Here is a 27,921-nt window from a genome sequence, read left to right as displayed (position 1 = left end):
TGATTTCCTCTCTGTTCTTAGTTTGCGTTGACCAAATCTTTAAGAACTCCACAAAGAATAGTAATTGACCATCCTTAGCATGCTGTGCAGGACTTCAGTCTCTTGATAATGCTTGAGGAGCTTAAGCAATCTAAACAAACAGCCTCCTTTTGGCCTTTTCTGATTGCTTTGGATCACGAGAGACTGAAACATGGTTGCAGCGTGAAAGCTTTTCGATCAAACTCTGCAAGGCTGCCCTGTCCAATTACAGTTCTCTTTCTACTTACCCAAGAAGAGCTCTGCCTCTCTCCGACAGGCCTGTCTGAGCCAGCCAATTAAAGCCCCTGCCTGCAGAAACAAGACAGCCAATCAGATTTCAGCAGAGGTCAATGCGATGGTGGGCAGCCGCTGATTGAGGAGTCATAAACCAGACGTGTACAAGCAGCATCAGTCTGTGTCAGAGAAAAGATGAAAGAAGGAAGAAAAAAAGTTAGATGAATTAAAATTCAATACTAAAATGTAAAATAGTGGCGTGTTGTGTGGCGCACTATAAAGTTGAGGCACTGCCTAAAGAAAGACTGTGATTCCAGGTCGTCCTCGTTCACCCACTCTGCCAACGGCTTTTAAATGCAAATAAGTGATTAAAAACAACTCGTTATCAGTTTAAGGCATTTTGCTTAGTGTGAGAAGGGGGGTCTGGATGAGAGAGTGTGTGTGTGTGTGAAGAAGAGAAGAGAATGAGAAGCTGAGAGAACAGTTTTGTGAAGTGAGGGACTGTTATTTGATATGAAAGCACAAGACTTCTTTGCTCTTTGTGTGTTTAAAATGTATTAATGTTTAAAAACTGGTTTTGGTTTGTGTTGTTAATGTTAACTAAAACTATTAAATTGTTTTTGTTAATTGAAATGTAGCTTAAATAAAATATAATATGAATATTAGATTAAAAAAACACGGCAACATTTCTAATTTTCATTCAAGGTTTTGTTGAAGTACTACAATTTACTGGGTCCCATCCCACCAGTTGAGACTGTTTTAAACTATATTCGAAAATTAATTGTAGCCCTACTGTTAGTATTTGCTGATTGTGTATGAACAATGTGTACGTTTTTATTTAGTTACCTCCTTTAATGCATCTGCGTTTGTCCTTGCTAATGCAGAAGATCTTTATTAAGCACAAGTTCCGGCTTTGGCAAGAGGGTGTAACTGAAGCCATTCAGAATCATGCACGTTATTTACCCGTCACCGTTTACACTGCCTAAGCTAGAAGGTAAATGTTTAAGCAACACTATTTAACAAAGCTTAAGATTCTGTCATTATTTACTCACCTTTATTTCATTCCAAACCCATATGACAGACTTTCTTAAAACACAATAGAAGATATTAACATCTCTCATGTCATATAAATTGAGCCTTTAATGCTGTCAGAAGTTCGGTTGTGTTATAATAGTTGATTTATCACTTGCGTTACTATTCTAAAGTTTAGTAATGTTTGAGAAAGAAGTCTCATGCTTATCAAGGCTGCATTTATTTTGATCAGAAATACAGTAAAAACAATAATACTGTGAAATGTTATTATACTTTAAAATACATTTTCTCTGTTGATTTATTTTAAAATGTGATATGAATTTTCAGCATCATTACTCCAGTCTTCAGTGTCGCATGATCCTTCAGAAATCGTATTATTATCAATGTAAAAAAAATAGATGTGATGCTTAATATTGTTGTGGAAAGCATGATACTTTTTTCAAGATTTTTGAAGAGAATAGTTCAAAAGAACATAGAAATATTTATATAATGTAATATAATTGTCATTACTGTATTTTTGTAACTTTTGAGTGGTATTTATTGTCTCAGCTCTGGTGCTTGGTTTCATCACTCTTTGATAACAACTTCCCCCAGTGATGTCTTTTAACTCTCATCATGTGACTCTGAGCCTGAGATGGAGGCGTCTGATGAGCAGCTAGGCCAAAAAAAAAAGAAAGAAAGAAAAGAAATCAATAGTTGCTTGCTTCCAGCCCAGGCGGAAAGAAATGCAATATTGCAGCCTTTCCTTGCTTCAATTACTAAAACAAGCTCAAGAGAGTCTAACGGACCATCCCTCGCTTTCCTTCTCCTTGTCTTCCTGTCTCGTGGCAGTAATGAAAGTTCTGTGTGTTCTTCTGTGGCAGTAGATGGGGAATAAATGTGTGTTATTGAAAGCCTTATCTCCAGTCAGCGTGCTGAAGTCATGTTCCCTCCCTGCTGATTCGCACCATTTAAATGATTGTGTGTGTGAAGCCAACAGCGAAGCGGAACCTCAGAAAATAAATGTCCCAGGATATTAAGCGTCCTGCACTTCCTTGTTTTGATGTTTTCAAAACATGTTTTTTTCTTTTTTTTTTGCATGCTTTTTTCATTATTTTGATCAAAGTGTTTCCGAAGCCATGGAAAATGCACAAAATGAAGAATCTCAGTGGGCCGTTTTTAATATCAAGAACAGAATATATAAAAGATGACAGGAATATGAACATCACAGGCTCAGCTCTGCTATGGTAAATGTAACTTGATTTTTTTTTAGAAAACTGTCAGTTTCCCTACGCCACAGAACTGTATGTGCGAGCGTGAATGTGTGAGTGAGATATCAGAGCGTAACTAATAATAGCTTCAGCCTTCCGCACCCAGCGACTGGACCATTCTCATACTTTTTCACTGTCTCTTTTCTCACTGCAGTCATCTAAGCCTTTTTCAGCCCCAAGTGACCTGGCCTGCTTGGCCGTTTGCACTGCATTATGGGGCATTTAGCTGTTCGCTTCTTCTATTACTCCCCAGCTAGAAAGCTGGAGACCTTTGGACCTCACATCGATGCTGTTACTTCTTTGAGAGGATGGGAGTCTTCACGCCTTCGGCTGCATTTAGATGGAGATGGGTTCTCCCTTCACATTCCAGGCTGATTGCGGTCTCTGCTTATTGACCGCCTCTCTTCATCTCCTCCTGCTTCCCGTTCTGGACTTATTTCCCCAGACGGGCACACTGGTATTAAAGGGATTGGGGGAGAAGAGGAGGAGTATTGTGTGGTGTTACTTAATGGCTCTCTAATGAATATGGGCCCATGCTGCTGTGGAGCATAGTGGTGATGCTAACCCAATGAAAGCAGATTATGAGGGGCATCCATCAGCAGGTAATGAACCAGTCCGGACAGTTCTGTGCTAACTCGAGCTGTAATGGACCTACTTGTTCAGCTTGGGCTCTGTGGACGCATGCTGCTGACAGCACTACTTCCATACTGGGACAATGGGAAAGTCATCTGTCTTCTTGTCCCTTCCTTTACCTGAAAACTCCCTCGCCAATGTCACTTGCTTCAAAGGAATATTTTGGGTTTAATACAAGTTAAGCTCAACCGACAACATTTGTGGCATTATGATGAATACCATATAAATATTTTGAAGCACCTAGAATGCTGTTATGGCATTAATGTGAAGCTTATCATTTTAATTATGTTAAATAAGCATTATTTTTTGTGTTAAAACAGATGTATTAATTTAGCTGTAAAGTAGTTTAAATAGCAGATTTTCTCAGGTTTATGGTGTAACGTTGTCATGGCAAGTTGTTAAATTTGCCGTAATGTTTCACAGACATGTTCAGTAAACAATTTTAACACTAAGATCATGTTGACACATTGTTTAAAAGACGTGGATATACTTTTAAAAAACTGACTAACGTTAAAATTTTGGCTGTTTGAAGTGTGCGTCAATAAAACCTGAAAGTGATTTGATAACTTTTTAAAGACCTCATGAAATCAAAATTGGAGTTTTGTGGGCTTTAGTCCCGTCTGTTAGCTTTGAAACCATCAATATTAAGGATGCTACTACAATAAGTTTTTTCCTGTCAATTAACCTATCATATTTTCTTTTTATTTTAGTAGTTCTATATTACCCCCACCCCCAATAAATCTATCAATTATTTTCTGATTAAGTTATTAACCCTTAGGTTAACTTACCAATAAATAACCATAAATTCTGGCATTTATTTTCTCTGTTTTATTCAAATGTTTTCTCATAAAAATGCTTACTTTACGAAAACATTTCCAGCATAAAAAAATACTGACGAAGGCAAAGAACCGAAATGTTTGCATAATCTTTATCTCCTGTTTTTAACAAATAAAGTATTCTTAGAGTGCAGACCTTTTTTTGCATTTTTGTACTGATATATAGGTCTCAGCTGGGAGAGTGCTTTCCATATTAGTGATGTCCAGTTCAAGAATGAATCATTCTTTTGAACTGGTTCTTTTTAGTGAACTGGTTGAACCAAATTGGACTGAACCGTCTGAAACTGTTTGCGGCTCAAGTCAGAACAGATCTGCAGGTTACTCAGTCAAAATTTACTTTTGGGCATGCTTGCTAGTCACACAGACTCAAAATGATCCAAATATCCAGAACTATGATCCTATAATGCTTTATTTTTTTCTTAACTCATTCTTTTGGACATATCTGACTAGAACTGTCTGATGAGGGTTTCAGAACAGGGGCAAAATGTATGTATAACAAATGAAATGTTTGGAAATATAACCAGTGATCCGATGGCGGTAGTTCTTCTTGAGTCAACAGCAGTTCCCATCTCCTCCCTCTCTCTCTCTCTCTCTCTCTCTCTCTCTCTCTCTCTCTCTCTCTCTCTCTCTCTCTCTCTCTCGTCAAGAGTTGGTTGATGGTTACAGTAGTTCTCGAATCACCAGTACACTGATCTGATGAAACAGTGGAAACCAATTAGGTGCTGGTACGAGCATGCATAAACCGAGCATTTGACTAGAATGATTCACATCATTATTGCGTGCTTTAATAATAGAATTGCATATATGTAAATGTCATTGCATGATTACGGAATTATTTCAGTAGTGATTCGATTTTTTTTTTTTTTTTTTTTTTAACCAGTAACGTTACATTGAAGCGAATTGTCTGAAAGAACCGGTTCGCAGAAAAGAATCAGACTTCCCATCAATACTCTTCCACTTCACCCTCTTCCTTTTTGTTCCTCCCTCTGTCTAGTAGGGATTGGAGTAAGAACATTGGCCCTGACCCATCCATATCTCCCCCTTCTCTCTTTTTCCCCCCAAGAGAAAGAGGCTTTGTGGGACTCTGTGAAGGGGCAAGGCCATCTATCTGCCAACAACTACCCTGAGTCAATGAAACAACTACCCTAAACAAACTACTCTAAGCGAATGAAAGGGGGCACAGTGAGGGAAAAGGGAGAAGACAAGAAAAAGAAAGTGTGTGTCATTCGATGCTTGGAAGATATAACGGGTGATCTTGAAAGCGCTGTGTATTAAGAAAACAAGAACACGGGGTGGTTTTTAATTTTTAAGCGGTTTGACTTTACATTTTCTGTGAAAGAGGTTTATTGTTTTTGGCAGGTGACTCAAACCTGTATTTCTACATATTTGAGCACGTGGCTGTGCAGTGTAAATTGTTTGTATACATACAGTGCAAGTTCATGAAAAGAGGGATTAATATTCATGTTGAGATTAGGGGTGTGAGATATTGACAAATTATATATCAATATTATCAGGGATTTTATCGCTAACAATAATTTGACAATATTTTGTTTAGTGTGTTGGTACCTTGACAGGATTAGGACTGCCTTGGACAGCTGACTCCCGAAGCTTGTGATATTCTTCATATTCTGTGTGGTGGTCAGTTCGCCGCAGTGACAGAAATCATATATTTTTTCAATAAATTTAAATTGATTTTTTTTACCATTTGATTACATAATTTTTAATGATGTAATCAATAAATTCAATTTAATTCACATGCACGCTAACCTACTAAGACTACATCACTTTCTAGGTGTGTTTTTTTTAAAGTGAGGGACATACTCGATAATGTCACGCATCATTAAAACAACATTCACAATATTATTGTAGACCGTGTATATATCGCACACCCCTAGTTGAGAGCACATAAGTTTTGTTTCTCAACCAGTACAGTCTTTTGGTATTCCACACAACATTAATCATTAGAAGTTTGTGCATAATTAGAGACTAACTGTATTTTCAGACTTCGGGAATTCACACCTGCTATTGCAATCGATATAACGCTAAAGATGAGTCAGACATGACTTAATTATTAGTCAAAAGGCATCACTTGCTGGCTTGCAGTTCTCACTCACCTTGTTGACCAATAGCTGCTATGGCTTTTTGTAATTTTTGCTTTCATAATTAAACAGCGTCAATTAGATTTTAAATGTTTCATATCCCTGTTCAAATTGCGCTTTGTTCTTTTCAAAATAAAATAGAAATATAAGGCCATGCAGTTCTGGAATACAAGCAGTAATTGAACCACTTTGGCTATTTTGTCATATTACAAACGATGCTTTTCTACCCCAGACAATACAATTCTTAATGAAACTGAAAATAGAAATCCATATTATTGAACTTGGCTGAGCTTTTGATACGTATACGTAAACGTATATGAGCAGACTTTTCAAACATCATTTGTTTGATTGATGCAGTTATTTGCAGTGGCTACACTTGTAAGTTAATTCTATTGATTTGAGGCAGTCTTGGCCGTGCAGATTGACAGAATGACTGCAGATTCGGCAGATGGACTCATTTCTTACATTTATGGAGTCTGCTGGAACATCTGGAAAAGTCTGGGCTATTTTTAACCAGCAATGTGTCCTTGATGATCAATGTGACTGCTTTTGCAACTAGATCAATATACGTGGATCCTCTTCCTGATTTGTGCAACCAATTTAAATGCAGAATTTTTGTCTTGTTTTCCAGTTAGAATATCTAAACATCCTTAAAACAAGGTAAATTCACTTGAGAAGTAAAACTGCATATCGTGAACTAAGTTCTTAGCCCTTTGGCAAATAGTTTTTGTTTTTTAAGCATAAATCTTATTGAGGTTTACATGTGAAAATAATGCCAGTGGGGAAACAAAAACTTAATTCTCAAGATATATTCTCTGAAAACAACTCTTAATATTTTAAGCAGTTTTGCTTTACGAGTGACTGTTGTTTTAATGATGTTTAAATATTTAAATATTTTTACTTACACAGAAGTTCTACTGAGTTGTTAAATTTTGGCAGTATAAAGTGTGTGTCTGTCAGTATATAAAATTTGCTTTTCCAAGTCTCCCACAGGCTGAATAATTATTCACTGTATAGTGATTGCTGCAGCCTATTAATTCAGATGTTTCTCTCTCCGCTCTTTTTATTCCACATCCCCTCTTTATCACTCTCATTCTCTTTCAATTGCTTTCTTTTACCCTCTCGCCCTCTTTCTTTCTCCTCTGCTCCTGCAGAAGTCCTCTGATGCTGCTTTGCCCTCAGTATCGCCTCCTCCTTCACAAGCAGCTGAGAAAAGTAAACTGGAGGTACTGTGGTCTTGTGCTTCTCTGTGCTGTGCAAATCACTGATATCGGTGCTGTGCATTCTGGCTGCTTCCCAATTCACATGCTTTCCATCCTAAATAGTTTGCAAGTTTAGAATTATTATTACATTCCAAATTATATTATATTGAAAAAATGCCAAACATGCCCAAATTTAGTACTTTTTCTGCTACATTTTTTAAAATGTACTTCCATAAAACCTAAAAACAAAGTCCCTGTCTGTTAGCTTTGAATCCATCCATATGCACTAACTTGACACATTTAGCTTTTAGCTGGAAGAAAACGAACTTGAAATATCGATGTTGTACTAAGACCTATTGGTTACTGGCCTCTGATATGCTGTATCTAGATGCAATTTTTTGAGGTGATATTTCATCACAAAACTATCTTTACTACATACTCTGAATGCACTTTCACATCACCAACAAAGTAGTATGCGAATTGGGACAGCCCTTTTTGTGCTGCTAATCAATCACTGAATCAATGTTCTATGATATAATGTGTTACGCAATCCCCATGTCCATGTCCAGCTTGGTTTATGTTGGATAGTGCTAGACTAGCACATCTTAGCTGGTCAAGTTGGTTAGCCACCATGTTTGGTTAAGATAGTTTGGCAACAGCATAGAAGCACCAAAATATGTTGGTGGCCATTATTATTATTCTAAATAATATATATTGTATGTAAACTATAACAACAATTATTATAAAATTATAATAACTATTATTGTCATTATTGTATAAATTATAAGTAATATTATATCTAAGAAAAAATAATAAAATCAATCATATATACCAGTACTGTTTAATTTCCTACTGCTACAATTTCAAATACATCTATTTGTGAAATGGAGCATGTAAAGCGGATGTAATTGCTCAACCAGAACCATCTGACTATTGACAAGTTAGCAACAGATTATATAACAGCCTTTAAGAACGATAATTTAAACCAAACAAAGGGGAAGTTGAAAGAACCTATACAAATCACACTGACGGGTTCACATCCATTGTTAAAAAGTGCTGTGGTTGTATTTGATGGCGTGTGTGTGTGGAGTGCACACTGAGATGCCTCTGTGCTCTGCTGTGGAAAGGAATCGATAGTACAGCTCTGGCAGCATGCAGAGGGGAAATAGAATAATCAATGGGCCCATAAAGAGCTCCAAACGGCCAATCCGCACCTCTCCTCTAGGCCTGTTCTCCATTTGTTCCTTCTGCTGGTAATCATAGTGCCAGTCAGACACACCACCACGACTGCAGAAAACCCACTCTGATCCTTTACTCCCACACCTGAACCAGCCTCTCGCTCAGCGTTTTTGCAGCAGCAATTGATTTGCGCTGAGAGAAAAGGAGGGCTGATGGCTCGATATCAAGGCCAAACCTTTATGATGCAATTGTTTGGCTTCGCCATAGTGTTGGGAGTTTCAAACGGTGCACTTTGTTAAAAGCTATTGCAAAACTGGATATGGGTGTTTCTTCAACCCCAGTCACTTGTTCCCAAAATTGTATGTTTGTGTGTGTATATGTATACATGTTATCTCTTAAACAAAAAAATCATAATACTAATTTTGTTTGTGAACATGTTTAAAACTTAAGATATTTAAATGATTTGTTTATTTCTTTTTGTTTATATTATCAATTTTGTTAAAATTATTTACATGAATTTTCAAAAATTATGACTGTCCTCAGTTGTTGTGGAATCATTTCCATCTTGGCAAGCAATTTTGCTTGGAGTGTGAGATTAAAAAAAAAACATGATCTATGAAAAAAAGAAAACTCAAGGTTGTAAAATTATATTTAATCTATTTAAGAGATACATAAAATGCTAACTCTAAATTAGCCTTAAAAAAAAATATATATAAAAAAAATTCTCCAATTCAATTTCAAAATTACCATTACTTTTTTTTTCTAGCTGTGCACTTTCGTTCCTCCTTAAAGCCCAAACTTAATTTGCAAATCAGTAAAATCATGTAACGTGTGTCTTTCGTAAAGTAGGATGTGCTTGATATTAAATGTAGGGCGGGCAATGTTTTTCTTAAACACTTTTTGTTATACTGGTTGAAATCTCTTCACATCCTGATAGCAATCAATAATAGAAGTGGTCTGAATATAAACAAAATTACAAATGTCTTCTGTGGATGTCTCAGGACCAAAAAAATGTCATCCAATCATTGCATTTGGTCCGACTGCAATAATAGTATGTCCTAACCCTAACCCTGATATAGGCATCTTACAACAGTTTTCCAGCATCCCTCCGCCACCCCAACTCCTCACTCTCGGCTGGTTTCTATCCCAGCCAGGAATATTGGGGGAGTATGCTGGGTTTGGGCCAAATTTCGAGCTCGAAGCCCTCCTTTTGTACAGCACGCCTAATATGCATACTCTTCCACCACAAAAATATTATCAGAAACAGTACATAAATGAAAAATGACAATGACACTGTGAAGGTCATCTCTGTCTGTAGAAGTTTTTCTGTGATGTTCCCATAGTTGTAGAAAACTAAATATATATCATGTGTGTGTGTTAAGCTTTGGTAGCCATATTTTAGCTGTCAAAGTACAGGCCTCAAGGCAAAATGGTAAGCCTTGTGCCCTAAAGTCACCTCAGACTTGTGGCTGACTCAACTTTTTCTCCATGTTCAATTTCTTGGCTGTGTGTGTGTATGCGTGATGTGTTTGTGTCTATGTCCTATCTCTGAGTGCAGTTTATCCTGACACATTATATTTTCTGTTCCTCATTCTGACACAGAAAGAGAGAGAGAAGAAAAAGGAGGAGAAGAAGAGGGAAAAGGACACAGATAAAGGAAGCAAGCCAGCAGTTTTTGAGAAGGTAATCAACCTCTGAATACCTCTGTAATCAATCAACTGACCAAATAGACTGGAGCCATTACCTTTTTAATGAGAGCTGTGTTTTTGAATCATTTTAAGTCGTTCTGTTTGAAAAGCAGGTACCTGATATTCCTGGGCTTCTTAAATATGATCCCAGTGGGAAAAGGCTGTACAAATATGAATGATTTGATTCTCTGGTTTTCTTGATTTCCAATGCTTGCATTTTTGCAAAAGTGAGTTTTTGAGAATCACACTTGAGTAGGACAGTGACCATAAGGAAGATCACAGTCCCGTCTCTTGTGAGATCAAACACTCTGGGCACTTGAGTTTAATTTATCTTGCATATTCATACATCTTTTTGCAGGAAATTCACTGGAATCGCTGGGTTCATTTTAGTTAAAAACCTCATGTGGGGGATTGTGTATTTAAGGTGGTGTGAATGTGAAATGGCTGAGAAACTTAATGCGAATAAAGTTATGTAGACAGTGGCGTCTCTGGTGCTGAAATCACATTGACATATTAATATTATTTATTCAAATTTCAAATTTAGTTTGCATGTTCTCTTTGTGGCTAGAATGAGGTTGAGTTGACAAAAGTGTGTTACATTGATACTAAATAGATTCCAGGGCTTTTGTAGAAAAGTATGTAAAAAAAAAAAAAGTTAACATTTACCAAATTTGACCTTTTTACCATTTGACTACTTTGTAAAGACTGATTGGAAATCATGAGATTGATCTCTAAATTATTTTATTCAGCATATCATTTTGTGATTTAAAAGAAAAATATAAATAAAATATAATTAAATTTGTATTATACACTTATATTTATATATACACAGTACACACTACAAATAAAAATGTTGGGGTTGAGAAGGTTTAAAAAAAAAAAAAAAGTTTTTGAAAGAACTCTCTTCTGTTCACCAAGACTGCATTTTATTTTATCAAAAATGCAGTAAAACTTGTGAAATATCATTTACAATTTAAAATAACCTTTCTATTTCAATATTTTAAAGTGTATTTTATTTATCTGATGGCAAAGTTGAAATTTCATTATCATTACTCCAGTCTTCAGTGTCACATGATCCTTCGGAAGTCATTCTAATATGCTGATTTGGTTCTGAAGAAACAATTCTTATTATTATCAATGTTGAAAACCATTATGCTGCTTAATATTTTGTGGAAACAGTGATATAAATTTCAACGGTTAATTTTCATAGTTTAAAGTGTCCTTGCTTCATTATTTTTTTTAACAAAACATCTTATTGATCCCAAACTTTTGACCAGTTTTGTGTGTGTGTATATATGATGCATTATTGTTTATGATGTATTCTAAATTATGTTTGTCAAAAGAATAGCATAATCAAAAAATGTATTAAATTGCCACCACATGGATACTTTTGGCATTCAGAAATTAAGTTAGCATTTTTCAAGCTATAGTCTTTCGCATATATATTCGATGACTTCATTGAAGATGTATCGAACGCAATTGCCCGCACGGAAACGACCACACTGCTGTTCATTTCACAGACAAACCCCCGAGTGTCTGATCTCTAGTGCTTTGAGCGGTATCGAGCGGGTTTCTTCTGCGCCAGTGGACACGTAGAGTAACAGATATTGCAGGCTTGACTTAATCTCTCTGTACTGCGGAGATGTTGAGCAAACAAGCAAACACTTCATAGATGTGCTGAAATAGCCACAGCAGCAATAATTTAAAATTTTCGTCTAGTCGACAGTGCACATTCACAACTCTGCAGCACAAGAAAAAAAAAACATGAACAGGCATCTTACATTTGTACTTGTGTAATGATCCTCTCAATCCAGGCACTTTGCTTTCCTTTGGGCTACACTTCATAACCACTCGCAGTCACACACACCTTCCCCCTACCCTGAAGCACAGTTTGGGGTCATCTGGGATTGTAGCGCAGAAAACAAACGCAGGGAAAAAAGGGATAAGGAATTGGCAGTCGAGTGTGAGAGAAAAAAAAAAGATTGTGTGAGGCTTTTGGGAATGTGTATTATTGTCGTCTAGCAGTCAGAGAGCACAATGGTGGTACTTGATTGACAGGCGGTAGTGCGAGGCTGGATGGCCCTGAGTGAGAGTGGAGAAAGAGTCACGGAAAGGGCAGAGTGCTGTGCTTTTTCTTCAGTAGTGTCTCTCGCAATCTTACTCTCTCTCTCTCTGTGGCTCCTTATCCTTCATGCTCTGTTGTCCTGCACAAGTGGCTCTCAACTAGGAGTATGCAAAACTAGACGATAGGTTGTATGAATGGCTAGTTAACTGTTGTGTTAGGGTGCTTTTTACCTGGGCACGATTGCTGCGGTCTGAGAACGTGCGCGATTTTTCCCAGTAAAAATTCGAACCGTACCGTTCTCCACCCACGGTTCATCTTAAACGACGACGCATCTATAATATGGTTTGTTGAAAATAGCATCACGTAAAACAGACAGAGAGAGTTAGGCTAATGTATTTTTCTGTCGATGGATATTCATTCTGGCTTCCCCTAAACTGTGTTCAATGCGAGTGCCGTATGTTCTAATATGACCAGTCATTTCCTCATCATCACCCAGGTGTTGAGAGCGCTAGCGCAGGTGAGACCTGAACAGCACATGTTGCTATCAGTGTTTTAAACAAAATTTGTATATAAGCCTTGCCAATTTAAACATTCAAGCTCAAGAAGTTGCAAATGAGAACTCAACTTGCATGCTGTGAGAAGATTTGTGTGTGCACTCATCCGAAGCTTGCACAGGGAAAGCCTTGTGTCAGACAGCGTGCAAATATTGCGCTTGAATGGACAAATTCACACAAATGATGTCAACATGCCTGTCTTGGCAAGTATCCTAGCAAACATAGTAGGTTATGTCTTAAGTGAATGTAAACAGTCGAGAAAGACAACGCACGTGATGTGTACAGTATCAGTGTACTGGATCCATGCATTGTATTAAAGTGACAGCAGCCTAATATTACTGTCTGTGTTTTCAATGTTAATCAAACAACAAAAGACAAGAAATAACTCACTGCTCTTAATTTAATAGCTTTTATAACTTCAATAATGATTCATCTTAAATTTATACTGTGAAGATTATATGCAATGTTATTTTACGTTTGATTACCAGGGTTTGTACAAGGTACAAGTGCTTGAAGTACTTGAATTTGACTTTTTGAAATGTATGTCTGGGAAAACCCTTAAACAGTCATATTTATGAAAAGTGCTTGAATTATTGAAAGACCTTATGAAATTAGTGTTACATTTTTTTCGACGATAGACAATATTTTCATGCAAAATTAATGCTACAGCCTGTCTCATATAGATATAAAGACATTTTGCATGGCTATGAGCGTGATATTGCTCATATAAATATCCAAGTATATGATACAGCTTTAATTCTTCAGGTCAATCATATATTCATGAAAAAAAAATCAGTTTGAATAAGGAAAGTGATCTTTTCACAGAATCCTTTTCCATAGAATCCTTTCAATTGTTAAAGTTGCCACAGTCATTGCATACTTTGCATGTGTGCACTTTATTATTATACAACCCCAAATCAGAAAAAGTTGGGACACTGTACAAATTGTGAGTAAAAAAGGAATGGAATAATTTACAAATCTCATAAACTTATATTTTATTCACAATAGAATATAGATAACATATCAAATGTTGAAAGTGAGACATTTTGAAATGTCATGCCAAATATTGGCTCATTTTGGATTTCATGAGAGCTACACATTCCAAAAAAGTTGGGACAGGTAGCAACAAGAGGCCGGGAAAAGTTAAATGTACATATAAGGAACAGCTGGAGGACCAATTTGCAACTTATTAGGTCAATTGGCAACATGATTGGGTATAAAAAGAGCCTCTCAGTGGCAGTGTCTCTCAGAAGTCAAGATGGGCAGAGGAACACCAATTCCCCCAATGCTGCGGTGAAAAATAGTGGAGCAATATCAGAAAGGAGTTTCTCAGAGAAAAATTGCAAAGAGTTTGAAGTTATCATCATCTACAGTGCATAATATCATCCAAAGATTCAGAGACTCTGGAACAATCTCTGTGCGTAAGGGTCAAGGCCGGAAAACCATACTGGATGCCCGTTATCTTCGGGCCCTTAGATGGCACTGCATCACATACAGGAATGCTACTGTAATGGAAATCACAACATGGGCTCAGGAATACTTCCAGAAAACATGGTCAGTGAACACAATCCACCGTGCCATTCGCCGTTGCCGGCTAAAACTCTATGGGTCAAAAAAGAAGCCATATCTAAACAGGATCCAGAAGCGCAAGCATTTTCTCTGGGCCAAGGCTCATTAAAAATGGACTGTAGCAAAGTGGAAAACTGTTCTGTGGTCAGACGAATCAAAATTTTAAGTTCTTTTTGGAAAACTGGGACACCATGTCATCCGGACTAAAGAGGACAAGGACAACCCAAGTTGTTATCAGCGCTCAGTTCAGAAGCCTGCATCTCTGATGGTATGGGGTTGCATGAGTGCGTGTGGCATGGGCAGCTTACACATCTGGAAAGGCACCATCAATGCTGAAAGGTATATCCAAGTTCTAGAACAACATATGCTCCCATCCAGACGTCGTCTCTTTCAGGGAAGACCTTGGATTTTCCAACATGACAATGCCAGACCACATACTGCATCAATTACAATATCATGGCTGTGTAGAAGAAGGATCCGGGTACTGAAATGGCCAGCCTGCAGTCCAGATCTTTCACCCATAGAAACATTTGGTGCATCATAAAGAGGAAGATGCAGCAAAGAAGACCTAAGACAGTTGAGCAACTAGAAGCCTGTATTAGACAAGAATGGGACAACATTCCTATTCCTAAACTTGAGCAACTTGTCTCCTCAGTCCCCAGACGTTTGCAGACTGTTATAAAAAAGAAGAGGGGATGCCACACAGTGGTAAACATGGCCTTGTCCCAACTTTTTTGAGATGTGTTGATGCCATGAAATTTAAAATCAACTTATTTTTCCCTTAAAATGATACATTTTCTCAGTTTAAACATTTGATATGTCATCTATGTTGTATTCTGAATAAAATATTGAAATTTGAAACTTCCACATCATTGCATTCTGTTTTTATTCACAATTTGTACAGTGTCCCAACTTTTTCTGATTTGGGGTTGTATTTTTATTTATCTTTTTACCTTTTTAAGAATTTGAAAGATAATAAAGATATTGTTTGATAAGGTCAGATCTCTGATTGTAGTCCTTGAAAACCCAAAAAAGTAGTGCTTTAAGTCCTGGAGTTTCATTTTACAGTATCTGTACGAACCCTGGATTACTTTATTCAATTTATGTACCTAAAAACTACTGTTAGATACCTGAAAAATCTGAAAAGCACTGTTTAATTTATTTGTATCTTTGCTCTATTGTATTTGAGATGAGATTGCGTAGGTGTTTGAATCGAGATTGCAATCTTTTAACGATTAATCGTGCAGCTCTTCATTCAATCAAATCATGCCACAGTTCCAGTACGACTGAACTCAGATCTACAGGTAATCTTTGGTTCGGTTACCCTGGTGTGCTCCTGGTCCTCAAGACAGCTTCCATTTTAACAATTTTTCATGGGAACTGTACCCCGTTTCGAACTAAACTGCCAGTGTTAAAGCACCCTTAAAGGGTAACTCTCGCCAAAATGCAATCTAGGGTCTTTTTGTTAATCTACCCGAGGCAAACTTTCTTTTAAAAGCATAATTAGAATGGAAACGCCACTTAAGTTTGACCGTATTTTCGTTTTCGGTCAAATTGCCTTTTGAATGGGAGTGCTTGGGGCACTTCTATGATAGCATCAAAAATCGCTATTTTTAAAACACCAAGAAGGCTCGACACAACATGAAACTTTGCTCGAAGTATCACCAGAGGCTTTACACATGAACTTGAGCATTGAGAACATTGTTTGTGTACAAAGAGTTTACTAAAAAGAAAGATTTTGAACAACTCACTGTAGCTGTGCAAAGTGGGCAGGTACTGCTGATCAAATCAGAATTTAGAGTCAGAAATATGAGTCATAATTGACCATTGTGTAAATACAAGAAGTGTTTTTTCCAACAGTTTAACACACACTGGGCAGTTTATTGTATTATTATTTGACGTATTACAAAGTGACAGATAATTTGCACCAAAATACTGTAGAGTTTGGTTGCATGAATAGCCTTTGTAGTCAGCTAAAATGGACATGACAAATGTCCACTGTGTTTTGTTTTTTTTAAATGTTTTTTTGTGTTGTATATTTTGCTGTCCTAGCTGTGCACCATTATATGATTAGTTGCATTTAAAGCTGTAGTCTACGATGTTGAAAATCGGTCGAGAAAGCCTGAGACGGATGGGAAGTTTTAAAAAACTCATCCCGCCCCTCCACACACACACCCCTCCCCTCTGTGCTACCTGATTCCTCCCACCGGGAAACGACCTGAACAACGTCACTCAGTCAAGCTGTGATCACCGGTAGTAAACAGCGCATCTTGTTCAAATTCCGATCGGCTCGAATAGAAACCCGCTACGCCTACTGAAATATATTCAAGCACTTCAAGAAATATAATTACTTTGACCCGTGATAGGCGATGCTTAACGGCTAACATTCCAATGCCGACCGGCAGCATGAGCATGTTGTCAAGACTGATAAAAAGCTATTTATGTAACACCTCACACCATAAAAGTATAAATAAATGCTTACCTGCTCAACAAAAAGTCAGCCGTGTCAGCGTCGGTTTTCAGTCCCAAATCTCCACTGCTGAGCTGATGCTACTTTGCTAGCTACCATAGACTGTCAGCTGCTTGTCCGCGAAATATCATGTCGCAGGAGGGGGGCGGGGCGGGGTGGGGTGCGGTGGGGTGGAGACGCGAGCGCCATGTGGAGTTTCAAGTGGAGCGGGGGATTGGATGAGAGCAGTTGACCAATGTAAGCTGTCCGGCCGGACAGCTTACATTGGTCAACTTCTCTGCAGCTGTACGCCCAATAGAGTGAATGGATTTTTTTCATTCTTTTTTCTCTTCATATTGTTAGGATTGTACTGTAGAACCATAACCAGCATCTAAACGAGGTTATTAATAATGAACAATCTTTGAAATCGTAGACCATAGCTTTAATTTGCATTTAAGATTTGCATGCTTCAGAACCAACCTGCACTTTTTTTTGGCTCACAACCCACTAGTCCACTATCCTACTTTCTTGCTATCTGTCTCAACTATGTGTGGTGGTATGTTGTTTGAATTGTGGGTCACAGTGGAGAAGATTGAAAAATGCAGTGGCCTTTGGAAGTCTAGCTGCAATCTCTCCCCTTTCTGCTCCACCGAGTCAAGAATATTCACTGTCTTTGTAACTCCTGGAACACGACTAAGCATTAAGAGAGACTGAGTTAACACTGCAGGGGCACCTCCTGTTCTAGAGCAGTCTCGCACCGTTCCCAGAGGGAGAGGGATGAGATGAGATGAAGGCAAAAGTGTGAAAGATGAAGGAATGGAGGGAAAGATCCTGACAGGGCAGTTCAGCACCTTTGTGCCTTTGGGGCTGGTGCCTGTGGCCATACGTGACAGCTCATGTGTGAACGTGAACCTCCACACACAAAACCAGTGCACTAATGTAGAACAAACTACATTCAGTTTGCTGTAGTGGATGTCCCTCTGTCTGCTGTCAGACTGGATTGAGATTAACATTGTCTTTGAAACCAAGGTACCAGAGGTTCATACTGTATCAATACTAAATCGATACCTTAGCCCTGAGGTTTTCAAACTGCCCCCTAAGGGGGCACAAAGGGTTAGTAGGATGTCTGTGTTATTTATTTAATAGTTTTTTTAATATGTGTAATATCTCATGTTTAGGCTTGCTGCGATTATCTGTTACCGGTGTTTTGATTGTTTTATAGTAAAAAAAAATAATAATAATTGAATTCAGTTGGAGAACAGACACTACAATTAAAAACTGAACAGGTCTGCTCAATGCAGTGTAGGCATGTATGTATGTAGGTATGTGCATTAAACAATTTTAATGATTTTAATAATAAAATATATATATTAGCTAGCGGCTCAGAAATGTATGAGGGGCCGCACAAGCCAAAATCCATTCTTCAGCTGTCACACACACACATTCTCCTTTCACATGCATAAATTTCTACTGTTACACTCATACATTCTCCTTTAACATACATACATTTCTACTCACATTCATTCTCCTTTCACATACACACATTTCTGCTGTTACACTCATACATTCTCCTTTAACATACATGCATTTCTACTCTCACATTCATTCTCCTTTCACATACACACATTTCTACTGTTACACTCATACATTCTCCTTTCAGTACAGTTTTTACTTTTTGGAGTAAATAGCAATGAACATGAAATCAGTGATCACATTCAAACCCTATGTGGATTTCTGTCTGTCTCAAGATTTGTTGAGGATTCAAGAAATAGAGCAGCAGTAAATACATTGGAGTCCTTAAATGGATGTCTAAATGTAGTGCGGACTGCTCATGAATCGAGACAAAGAATCAGGTCTGAGAACAGTTATGTCCTATTGCACACACAGAAGAGGCTGTTTTTCTGGTGGCACATCATTTTTATTTCTGTCACACACTGTACAATCTGCAAATTCAACAAAGACAACAATAAATTTGTTTTTGTTTCACAGTGTTGAAATGGCTGGCAGTGTGACTTCATGTCAAAAAGTGAAACGCTCTTTCAATAAACTCACACTACACATTTATCTGATACTGTGGTCACAGAAAATGAAACGGTGTATTCCACCAAATAAAACAATACTGACATTGACATTTTAGTAATCAGATAAAGCTCATTTAACATACACCAACTCTATACAAGCACTTTACGTAGCTATTTAAATTTATAACTGTAAACTCTCTTTACAAAAACATTGAGTGCACTGAAAATTAATCTCTTTTAAACATTGTCAAGTCGCGATCTCCCGCACGACATCCGACAGTGCGGCCGCGGATATAGTAGCTAGTCGGATGAGAAAAGTTCTCTCGCTGCTGTTCCTGAATTTACCGTAATCATAGTAATAAGCGCACACCCATTTTTTTGGCGGCTGCCTTGACCGTGTATTTTCAAACCGCGGCTGGCTTGAATGCAGTCCGGTGACCTCGATCGCGCCAGACCTGCCATCCGTTTTCATTATACGCCTTCCCTTTCCACTATACTCTCTCTCACACATATGCATTATTCTCTTATTCTTTTTCAGACATACATTTTCTTCTTGCATACATTTATTATTTATAATGCATACTTTGAATACATTTGCATAAGAGTAAAATGTATATATGTGAAAGGAGAATGTATGTGTGTGAGAGTAGAAGAATGAATTTTGGCTTGTTTGGCTCTTAGAAATGACACACTGCACCTTTAAGAGTAAGACAAGTCTGCCTCCTCCGGTTTTTCTCTGTTGAATGCAAACATCATTCCACAGCTAGCTATCTATCAAACCTTAATTTGGTCATCCCTGAATGGCTGAATGAGATGCCATGCACGTCTCTTAAAGCGCTCCTGCGGGGAACAGGGGTGCCTGCCTTGTGGCATCTGATACATATTTTCCCCCTCGACAACCTTCATTTGTCTGTCGTTGTGAGTTAATCTCCATACATATTTCCTTTGCCATCAAAGGTGCTTGCTGGCTTATGTTAAAACCAGCCAAGCCGAGGACCTTACAATGATATTCATAGCCTCTCCTGAACCTCCACAACTGTGTGTGTGATTGTGTCGCTTTTGTCATGTCCCCCAGCATGACCTCTCCTGATCCATAGCCTGTGAGTCACATGTTGAGATCGCCAGAGCACTGTGTGTTTTAGGGAGTGTGATAAAGGAAAAACCAGAGAGAGAAACCAGCACTGACCCCAGGTCAATGTAGACTGATTAAAATGGCAGTCTGGCTTCATGTGTGAAACAACGAAGGGATTTATAGCGAGTCTGACAACATCCTGTCGGCACAAGAGAAAGGTGAACGTCTTTCGTTATGTATGATGGTTTGTTTAGCTGCATAAAAACATTCAGAGATGTTTGTGTGTTTGCCAGGCTGAGATGATGTAGAACCAAGTAAATTCAGTTGGCTGTAGCTATTGCTCCATCTGTCTGCTGTAGGGTTGGATTGATACCAATACTTTGGCCTTGGTATGATACCAGCCTTTGGTACCAACCTCAGTATCGATGGCAACAAATAAACAGCCTTGGCCGACTGCAAAAAAAATATTTATTTGGTTAAAATGCCTACCTGGTTTTGATTTATTGTGATACTTCTGTTCAGAAGTTTGGGGTCATTTAAGATTTTTTTGTGTGAATAAATGAAATTGATCTGAAGTGACATTAAAGACCTTTACATTGTTACAAAAGATTTATATTTCAAATAAATGCTTTTCTTTTTAGATTTCTATTCATCAAAGAACCTCAAAATGTATCCGTTTCCACAAAAACAGTATGCATCACACATTTTTTAAACTATGATAAACAAATTCTCTTGAGCACCAAATCGGCATATTAGAACGATTTCTGAAGGATCATGTATGTGATACTGAAGACTGGAAGGCTGAATAAATGACATTTTAAAATATATTCAATAATAATTTTTTACAATATTATTTTTGTTTTACTGAATATATTTGATCAAAGAAATGCAGCCTTGATGAGCTCTCCCTTAGCAAATGAAAACTGCCTGCTCTCCACAGCCATTACTGGAAGTCTTTATTTTAGTAGTGGTGTTTGCTAAGACACGCATCACTGTTGTTCATACTTCAGGGTTTGGGGTTTTAAACAAACACCTAACTCAAGGTATTAAACTGTAGCACGTAACTCGCTCTGCACTGTTTGTGCTACAGAATGAGTAAAACCTTACATCGTGGGGTATGTTTGAGGTATTGTGTGATATTGTTGTGATATTGTTTTCTAAGTGATCAGACTCGGATGATAAAATCCCATATACTAGAGCCAAATCTAAGGACCAAAATATTGTCGAGACTCCGGTGGTCTCTTTTGGCCTAGTATGGCCTACAGTTTTGGCTGTCCTGCAACACTAATCTAGTCATTCTAATCTATATGAAAGCAGAGTAGCATTTTAAGCTGTAATCCGCTGTGCTCCATTCTTTTGTTTTCTTAGACATAATGGTCCCTTATATAGACTGAAATGTACAGCAGATGGTCTATAACATTCTCTGGAATAGTGCTACAATAGGATCAGTTTTTTGATGGAGGCTTGTTATTATGATATGCTGCTCATAAATGAATAGATGTGATTCTGTCTGGACAGTTAATTCCAGAGGGGTCATGCCTGTTCAAGATCATGTCTACTGTCTGTCTGTAGGAAAGGTACAAATCAAAATGTAACCCAGCTGTTATTTAAATAACCTTCACCATCACAGTCACATAAAACTCAGGAAGGGAATTTACAAATTACACAATATTATTCTTAAAGGTGCTCTACTTAAAGAGATAGATCACCCTAAAATGAAATTTACCCCATGATTTATTCACCATCAAGCCATCCTAGGTGTATATGACATTCTTCTTTCAGAGTTATATTTCAGAGGTATATCGGAGTTATATTAAAAAATGTCCTGGCTCTTCCAAGCTTTATAATGGCAGTGAATGGCTGTTTCTGTTTTGAAGTCCATAAAAGTGCATCCATCCATGATAAAAGTGCTCCACGCAGCTCTGCAGGGGTTAATAAAGGCCTTCTGAAGTGAAGCCATGCATTAGTGTAAGTAAAATCTCCATATTTAAAACTTTATCAACTAAAATAACTAGCTTCTGGCTGACGGCCTATGCAAGCCGACTTACGCCAAAAGAGTAACCCATACTCCTTTTAATGCAGTGGTCAAGTAATGCCATTTTTAATAACTATTTTGATTTATCCATCTTTCGTTCATCCATCCATCCAAACTAAGACGGTTTCTTCCTGTCGATCATTTTGGATGTTCCATATTTGCCGAGCTAGAAGTTGAGATCATGGTAGCTGAAGTGGATCATTTAAGTTAAGTACCATATTGAGCTTCATAAGCAGTTGTTAGGTGTTCATGTGAAAACACTATTTTGCCACCATTGTATGCCACAGAGATGACTTGCTGCTTCTCATCTGTATTACAGTGCTCTCAACAGTGTAATGGTATTTTTGTAGGGTGGGTTTGGGAACGAGAGGTTGTCTCTAATTCAGTAGTTGGTGAAAAGTTCCAGAATGGCTAATATTGTTTATAGCACTTAAAGCACCTTATCTTTTTGTATTTTATTGTATTTTCAGGAAGAATAAACTTTTATTTTATTTAATTCTCCTCCTGCAGCAGTCAGAATTTGAGATCCTGGAGGGTCTGAACGTAACCGCAGCTAGTTGGCTTGTACTTTGAGTTTATTGGATTGAGATTTGTTTTTCCAGTGACCCCAGTAGACTGTTTCCGGAGGGCAGCGACTGCCCGAGTATCTCGTCCTGCCCGGCCGTCTCTCATTAAAAATCAGTGAGATGCTCATTAGGGCTTAAGTGGAATTAGTATGAAAAGCTCTCTCCCTGCGCTAATGAAGGCAACCGCGCCACAATTGTTTTCATTTGCCATGACTCTCCCTGAATGCAATCAGAAACCTTGACCGAACCCCCTGCTAGCTCTCTCTCTCTTTCGAGCGCGTTTTATCCCATGTACTTTTCAAGGCCAGTAGGCAAGGTAACTGCACAAATTATCTCTGCATTTACACACCTCAGTCTTTTTTCGTCATGTCCAGAATTTGTAAACGTTTCATAGATATAATAAAACATCCACTGTTGCTATGCTCAACATAATTTCCCCTTTCTCTCATTGGCACGCTAGGCTATGCTAGCATCTGCTTTCTCTCCAGGGTTAGTGCCCACACAACACCATACACCGTGTGTGATTCCACATGTGGTGCCACAACATGTTCCTGTATATGTTTTTTTGGCTCTTTGTTGCTCGAGTTGAAAAGTGTCTCACTTCCTTCAAACACCTGTCTTGCTTTCTCGCTCACTCATCCTCAGTTCTTTTCCCTTTGGAAATGAAACTTACGTTTCAGTCTTTTTTTCCCATTTGAGCAATGAATAAATTATGAAAGAAGAAACACGCAGCGTTTGCCGATCTGAAAATGCTGCTGTTATTGTTTGGTACACATGCATGTGTAGTGTTCTTTGTTTGTGTGTAGGATTCTTTGTGTCTGTTATTGTATGAAATAGGAAGCCATCTGTTCACCTGAGAATCATGCTGTGCATGTGTGAGACATTGGAGTAAGTGTGTGTATATGTGGAAAGCTCCACCTATTAATCACACTCGTGTTTGTCCTTTTTGAGTGTGTGCATGCATTTCTTGCTCAGATCTTTCCATCCCCCTGCTGTTCTTGTGACAGTCTGCTGTCAGGGGACTATGAGCAGTTGGAGAGGAGGAATTTCCATATTACTCGACCATACATTGATTCACTCAACCTCGTGTAGAATACGGCTCATCCAGATGTGCAGTCGACTGCTGGGGAGAGAGAGACCCTTCCCAGCCTAAAGATGGATTAAGTTTTCAGAGCCCCTGCTCCATAATACACCATGGTTTTCAACATTTTTGACCGTTGTCCAACACAATATTCAAAGACAACCCACCCCCATATCGGCTAAGATATTTCCAGTATATCTGCAAAAATTTTGACAAAGCTGCTTGTTTTCAGTTTTTTTTTTTTTCATTAACAGAAACAGTTCATTCCAGTTCATTCCAGAAATTTAATTTAATTACTTTTAAGTCAGCTCCATTAAAAGTTTGAGGAGGCTCCATTGTTGAGAACCACTTCTCTAATCTGAGCTGAGTGAGATTTATGTTTCAAGCTGACTGTCAAGAAGTCCCGTGCTTCAATCGAAGAAGCCAATAGCTTTAAACCATGTCTTTATCGTTGCTCTTTTGTGACTGTTCCTAGTGCTCAGATAGATTTTGATCATGCAAAAAAAATTTCCAACCCTACAATGAAGGGCAACTGGATATCCAGGCCCGCTGTTTTGGAAAAAATAATAAATTATGAATAATGAGAAATTCAGAATGTTAAAATGTACCATCTAGCCTAGTTTCCCCAAAACATTAAAAGAAATTTGATGAAAGTTTTTTTTAATCATTTAAACTATTAAAAAATTGAAATTCTTTGGGCAGGCTAGTATTTGTGTGCAGTCTGTTTACAAACATTTGGCAGAAATTAGTAAGTGATTTAAGAGGAGTATCTCAGTATAAAGATTTTTTGAATTTTTGTTTACTGACTTGCAAAAGTTGGGGTTGGATTAAAAAAAAAGATTTTGAAAAGCCTCTTATGCTCACCAAGGCTGCATATATTCATTCAAAAATACAGTAAAAACAGTAATTTTATGCATTTATATTATATATTATATGAAATATATATATTTTTTTTAATATTTTTTTTGGTGGGCAACACCAAGCCAACAAAGAATACTCGGCACACATCACCTCCTGCCAGGAGACTGTTATCGAGGTGCCAAAGGGGATACAAGTGGCATATTTGTATGTGTCATAGACGCATTAAGATTGCAGGTGAACAGGTGAGATCCCATAGATCAATAAGTTCAGGGTCTTTTACCATGCTAATAGAGCAGGACCTGCTGTTAGCATTATGCATGCGTTTAATTGAATAGTTGCTTTTGTGTAATGACCCTGATCACTGCACTTAATGAAGACACACACGTGCATCTCACTAGTACAAGGCTGCATGAGTGTTTCATATTTATGTGTAGTGCCAGCAGGTGATATTTTTCCTTTGTAGTCTTTGTGAGGTAAAATGCATAATTAATGCAGATGAGATATTTAAAGCTCTAGGCCGGGCACTAACCAGTGTGATGCATATCTCCTTTCTCTCTTGCTCTCTTTCTTCATGTACACTGCCATTAAAAAGTTTGGGGTCGTGAGAATTTTAAAGGCTTATAACAGGAAAATTGGGAAATCGTATTACAATTTAAAATAAGTATTTTCTCTTTGAATACATTTTAAAATGAATACATTGAGATCATTTTAAAATGAATTGAATACATTTTATTCCTGTGATGCAAAGCAGAATTTTTAGCAGCCATTACTCCAGTCTTCAGTATCACATGATCCTTCAGAAATCATACTAATATGCTGATTTTGTGCATTTCTTATTATCGTCGTGGCGCTCTCGTGAACTCACATCAGAGGCCCACACGGAAGAAAATGAATAGTTGAATCATTATTTTAGTTTTTTTTGCGCACAAAAAGTATTCTCGTCGCTTGATAAACTTAAGGTTGAGCCACTGTAGTCACTTGGACTATTTTAACGATGTCTTTACTAACTTTTCTGGGTCGGTAGATGCAATTACCTAGCAGCCTATGAAGGAGTGAGGCAGCTCTCAGATTTCATTAAAAATATCTTAATTTGTGTTCTGAAGATGAACGAAAGTCTTACGGGGTTGGAACAACATGAGGGTGAGTAATTACTGACAGAATTTTCATTTTTGGGTGAACTAACCCTTTAATGCGATGCAATTACTGCCTCAGATGTGACCACTCTAATGACTGACAAAACAAATTTCGGACATTCGCTGGTGAAAAAACTCGTAAACACCATTTGAGCTTGATTTTGGAAAAATGTTAACAATATAACGACACGCACAAGTGTCTGACCATACATAGTCACAATACTAACTCTGACAACATGGTGTCATTTAAAAAATATAGTTTGAGATAAGATGGTTTGATTTCGTTTTTGTTTGTTCCTGTTAAAATTTCATTCGTTTCCATTTTTTTTTTTTTTTTTTTGCTCATCATGAAATGCTGAAAAACAAACAGTGAGACACTACTGCTCTGACAGAATCCTGCAAAATTGAAAAAGTTCTTTTAAGAATGTACATTTTCCATGTTGAGAGAAACTGAGATAGACTGTCACTTCTAAACTCCCATGTATCTTAAATCATACAATACAACATACAAGTTTATTTTCAGGTTGTTGTTTTTTTGCAGAAACAAAATATAGAAACCAACCAAATTAGTCTGAAATGTAAGTCACTTGATCATAATTACTTGTTTATTGAACTGTTCCATAAAAGCAATATCACACTTGGAGTCGTGCTGTTGTAATGACTCCCTACGGCCGAATCCCAGCCGAACAGAGAACTAGAGTAAATTTAAATGTATTCTTCATGAGTTGGTCTCGCCTCAGTGTTACCTCATCAAAACGTTGAGTCATTCTGTCTAAAACCGCCTCGGCACAACCTCACTTGTCTCTCTCCTCTCTCTTCATTTCCCACTCATAGTCTGTGTTGGAACTGTAGATGCTGATTCACTATCCAGCCTGAGGACACCAAATAATAAGTACGTCGGTCACATGATAATGGCCGTTCCTCTCTGCTCTTCCTGCCTAATCTAGGCTAACAATGACCTTGGGCCTGTGCTTATACCACACACACAGGGAGATGGGTTTCTGGTTTGGGGATACAGAAAAGATTGAGAATGGAGAGGTGATGAGGGAGATGGAGAGAGAAATGAGGTTTGGGAGAGATGGAGATAGAGAGAGAGGAAGACAGAACAAAAGGAAAGGAAATGAGAAAGGGAGAGAGAGAACTGTCGAGGGAGATGAGAGAGAGGTGGTGTTGAAAGGAAGGGGGAGACGGAGGAGAGGAAGAGGAGATAAAAGACGAAAAAGGTGTGCTGGTGCGGGGCGGGAGACTGGCGGTTGGTGTGAGACTGAGCGTGTGTGTGTGTGTGAGAGAGAGAGAACGAGAGATTCTCACTGGGCTGCTCATGCAGGGAATGGGATTTCAGGATTCACTGTCCACCCTGCCTAAAGGCGTGTGTGTGTGTGTGACAGAGGAAGTGTTCTTGTGTGTTTCTGGTGTATGTGCAGTATAAAATAGCTTCAAAAGATACTATAGGTCTGTGACTTCACCAGTGGTTGTATCAAAGATGGGCGCTGAGGGATTTATGCCTCCCAGACCACATGCACACAGCCTTTGAAAGTCAACATGAAATCTAAACGGACTCCATTTACAAAATCATTTGTGCATATTAAATCAATGACTTGTCATTTCAGCTGACGTCACCAGCTAGCAGCCCAAACAGCTCTGGGTTTGCTTTTATTGTTTGTAGAGCTGCATAATTTTGGCTAAAATGTTGTCATTGTTATTATTACTAAATAAAATTATGAATTAAAATAAGACATATTACTATTGTAATATTTCACTGTAATAATCTGGGTATTTAAGAAAAATGTAATTAAAAGCTTTTATTTTAGTATTTAGTGTTGGTATTAGTATTTTCTTTTTTTTTTATTCTTTAATTTTCAAATGTTAAACCATCAAACTTTTATTTTGCTGGAAAACCACAGGGAAGCTTCTTTGGTGTTGACAACAACCAGTTTACAAGCGTTTCGCATTAAAAGTTTTAAATTTTAAGCGACCCAAACTCAGAGCAGATGCAGAGATGAGTGTGGAGCAACGAACTGAGCTGAAAACACCTGATCGTGAGCTGCAAGTGTGGAAATTATGACACTGCTACGCTTTCATTTTGAAACAGATATTTAATTTATTCTAGGGGTGCACCGAAATTTCGGCAGCCGAAAATTTTCGGCCGAAATGGCATTATCGGTTTCGGGCCGAAATAAAAAAAAACAGCCGAAAACGTTTAACCGAAAATGAATGTCACCCGCCCCTCCCATCCGTGCGCAAGCGCTTAGGTTTCACTCACGGTTGAGCTGTTATCACGCGTCTGCCTATCAAAGATTAAGCATGTCAAAGGGCTGTCACTTATTGCACAATCGATCGGACC

The 27,921-nt window shown here is 38.0% G+C and overlaps 1 protein-coding gene across 2 annotated transcripts in view; it reads left to right on the top strand.

Moving 5' to 3' along the window:
- Positions 1–27,921, top strand: part of smap1 (small ArfGAP 1) — a 107,802-nt gene that overhangs the window by 35,406 nt on the left and 44,475 nt on the right. The window contains exons 5-6 of one of the 2 annotated variants that reach the window (XM_084093881.1): positions 7,257–7,328; positions 10,086–10,166. In XM_084093881.1, the coding sequence (XP_083950007.1) occupies positions 7,257–7,328; positions 10,086–10,166 (153 nt within the window). The remainder of the gene's footprint in view (positions 1–7,256; positions 7,329–10,085; positions 10,167–27,921) is intronic. The other variant, XM_084093882.1, reaches the window with a different exon arrangement.

This window comes from Abramis brama (assembly GCF_963993115.1).
Source record: "Abramis brama genome assembly, chromosome: 19".
Classification (NCBI taxonomy): Eukaryota; Metazoa; Chordata; class Actinopteri; order Cypriniformes; family Leuciscidae; genus Abramis; species Abramis brama.
Note: the sequence above shows the minus strand (reverse complement) of the source record. Positions and strands in the feature narration are given on the sequence as shown.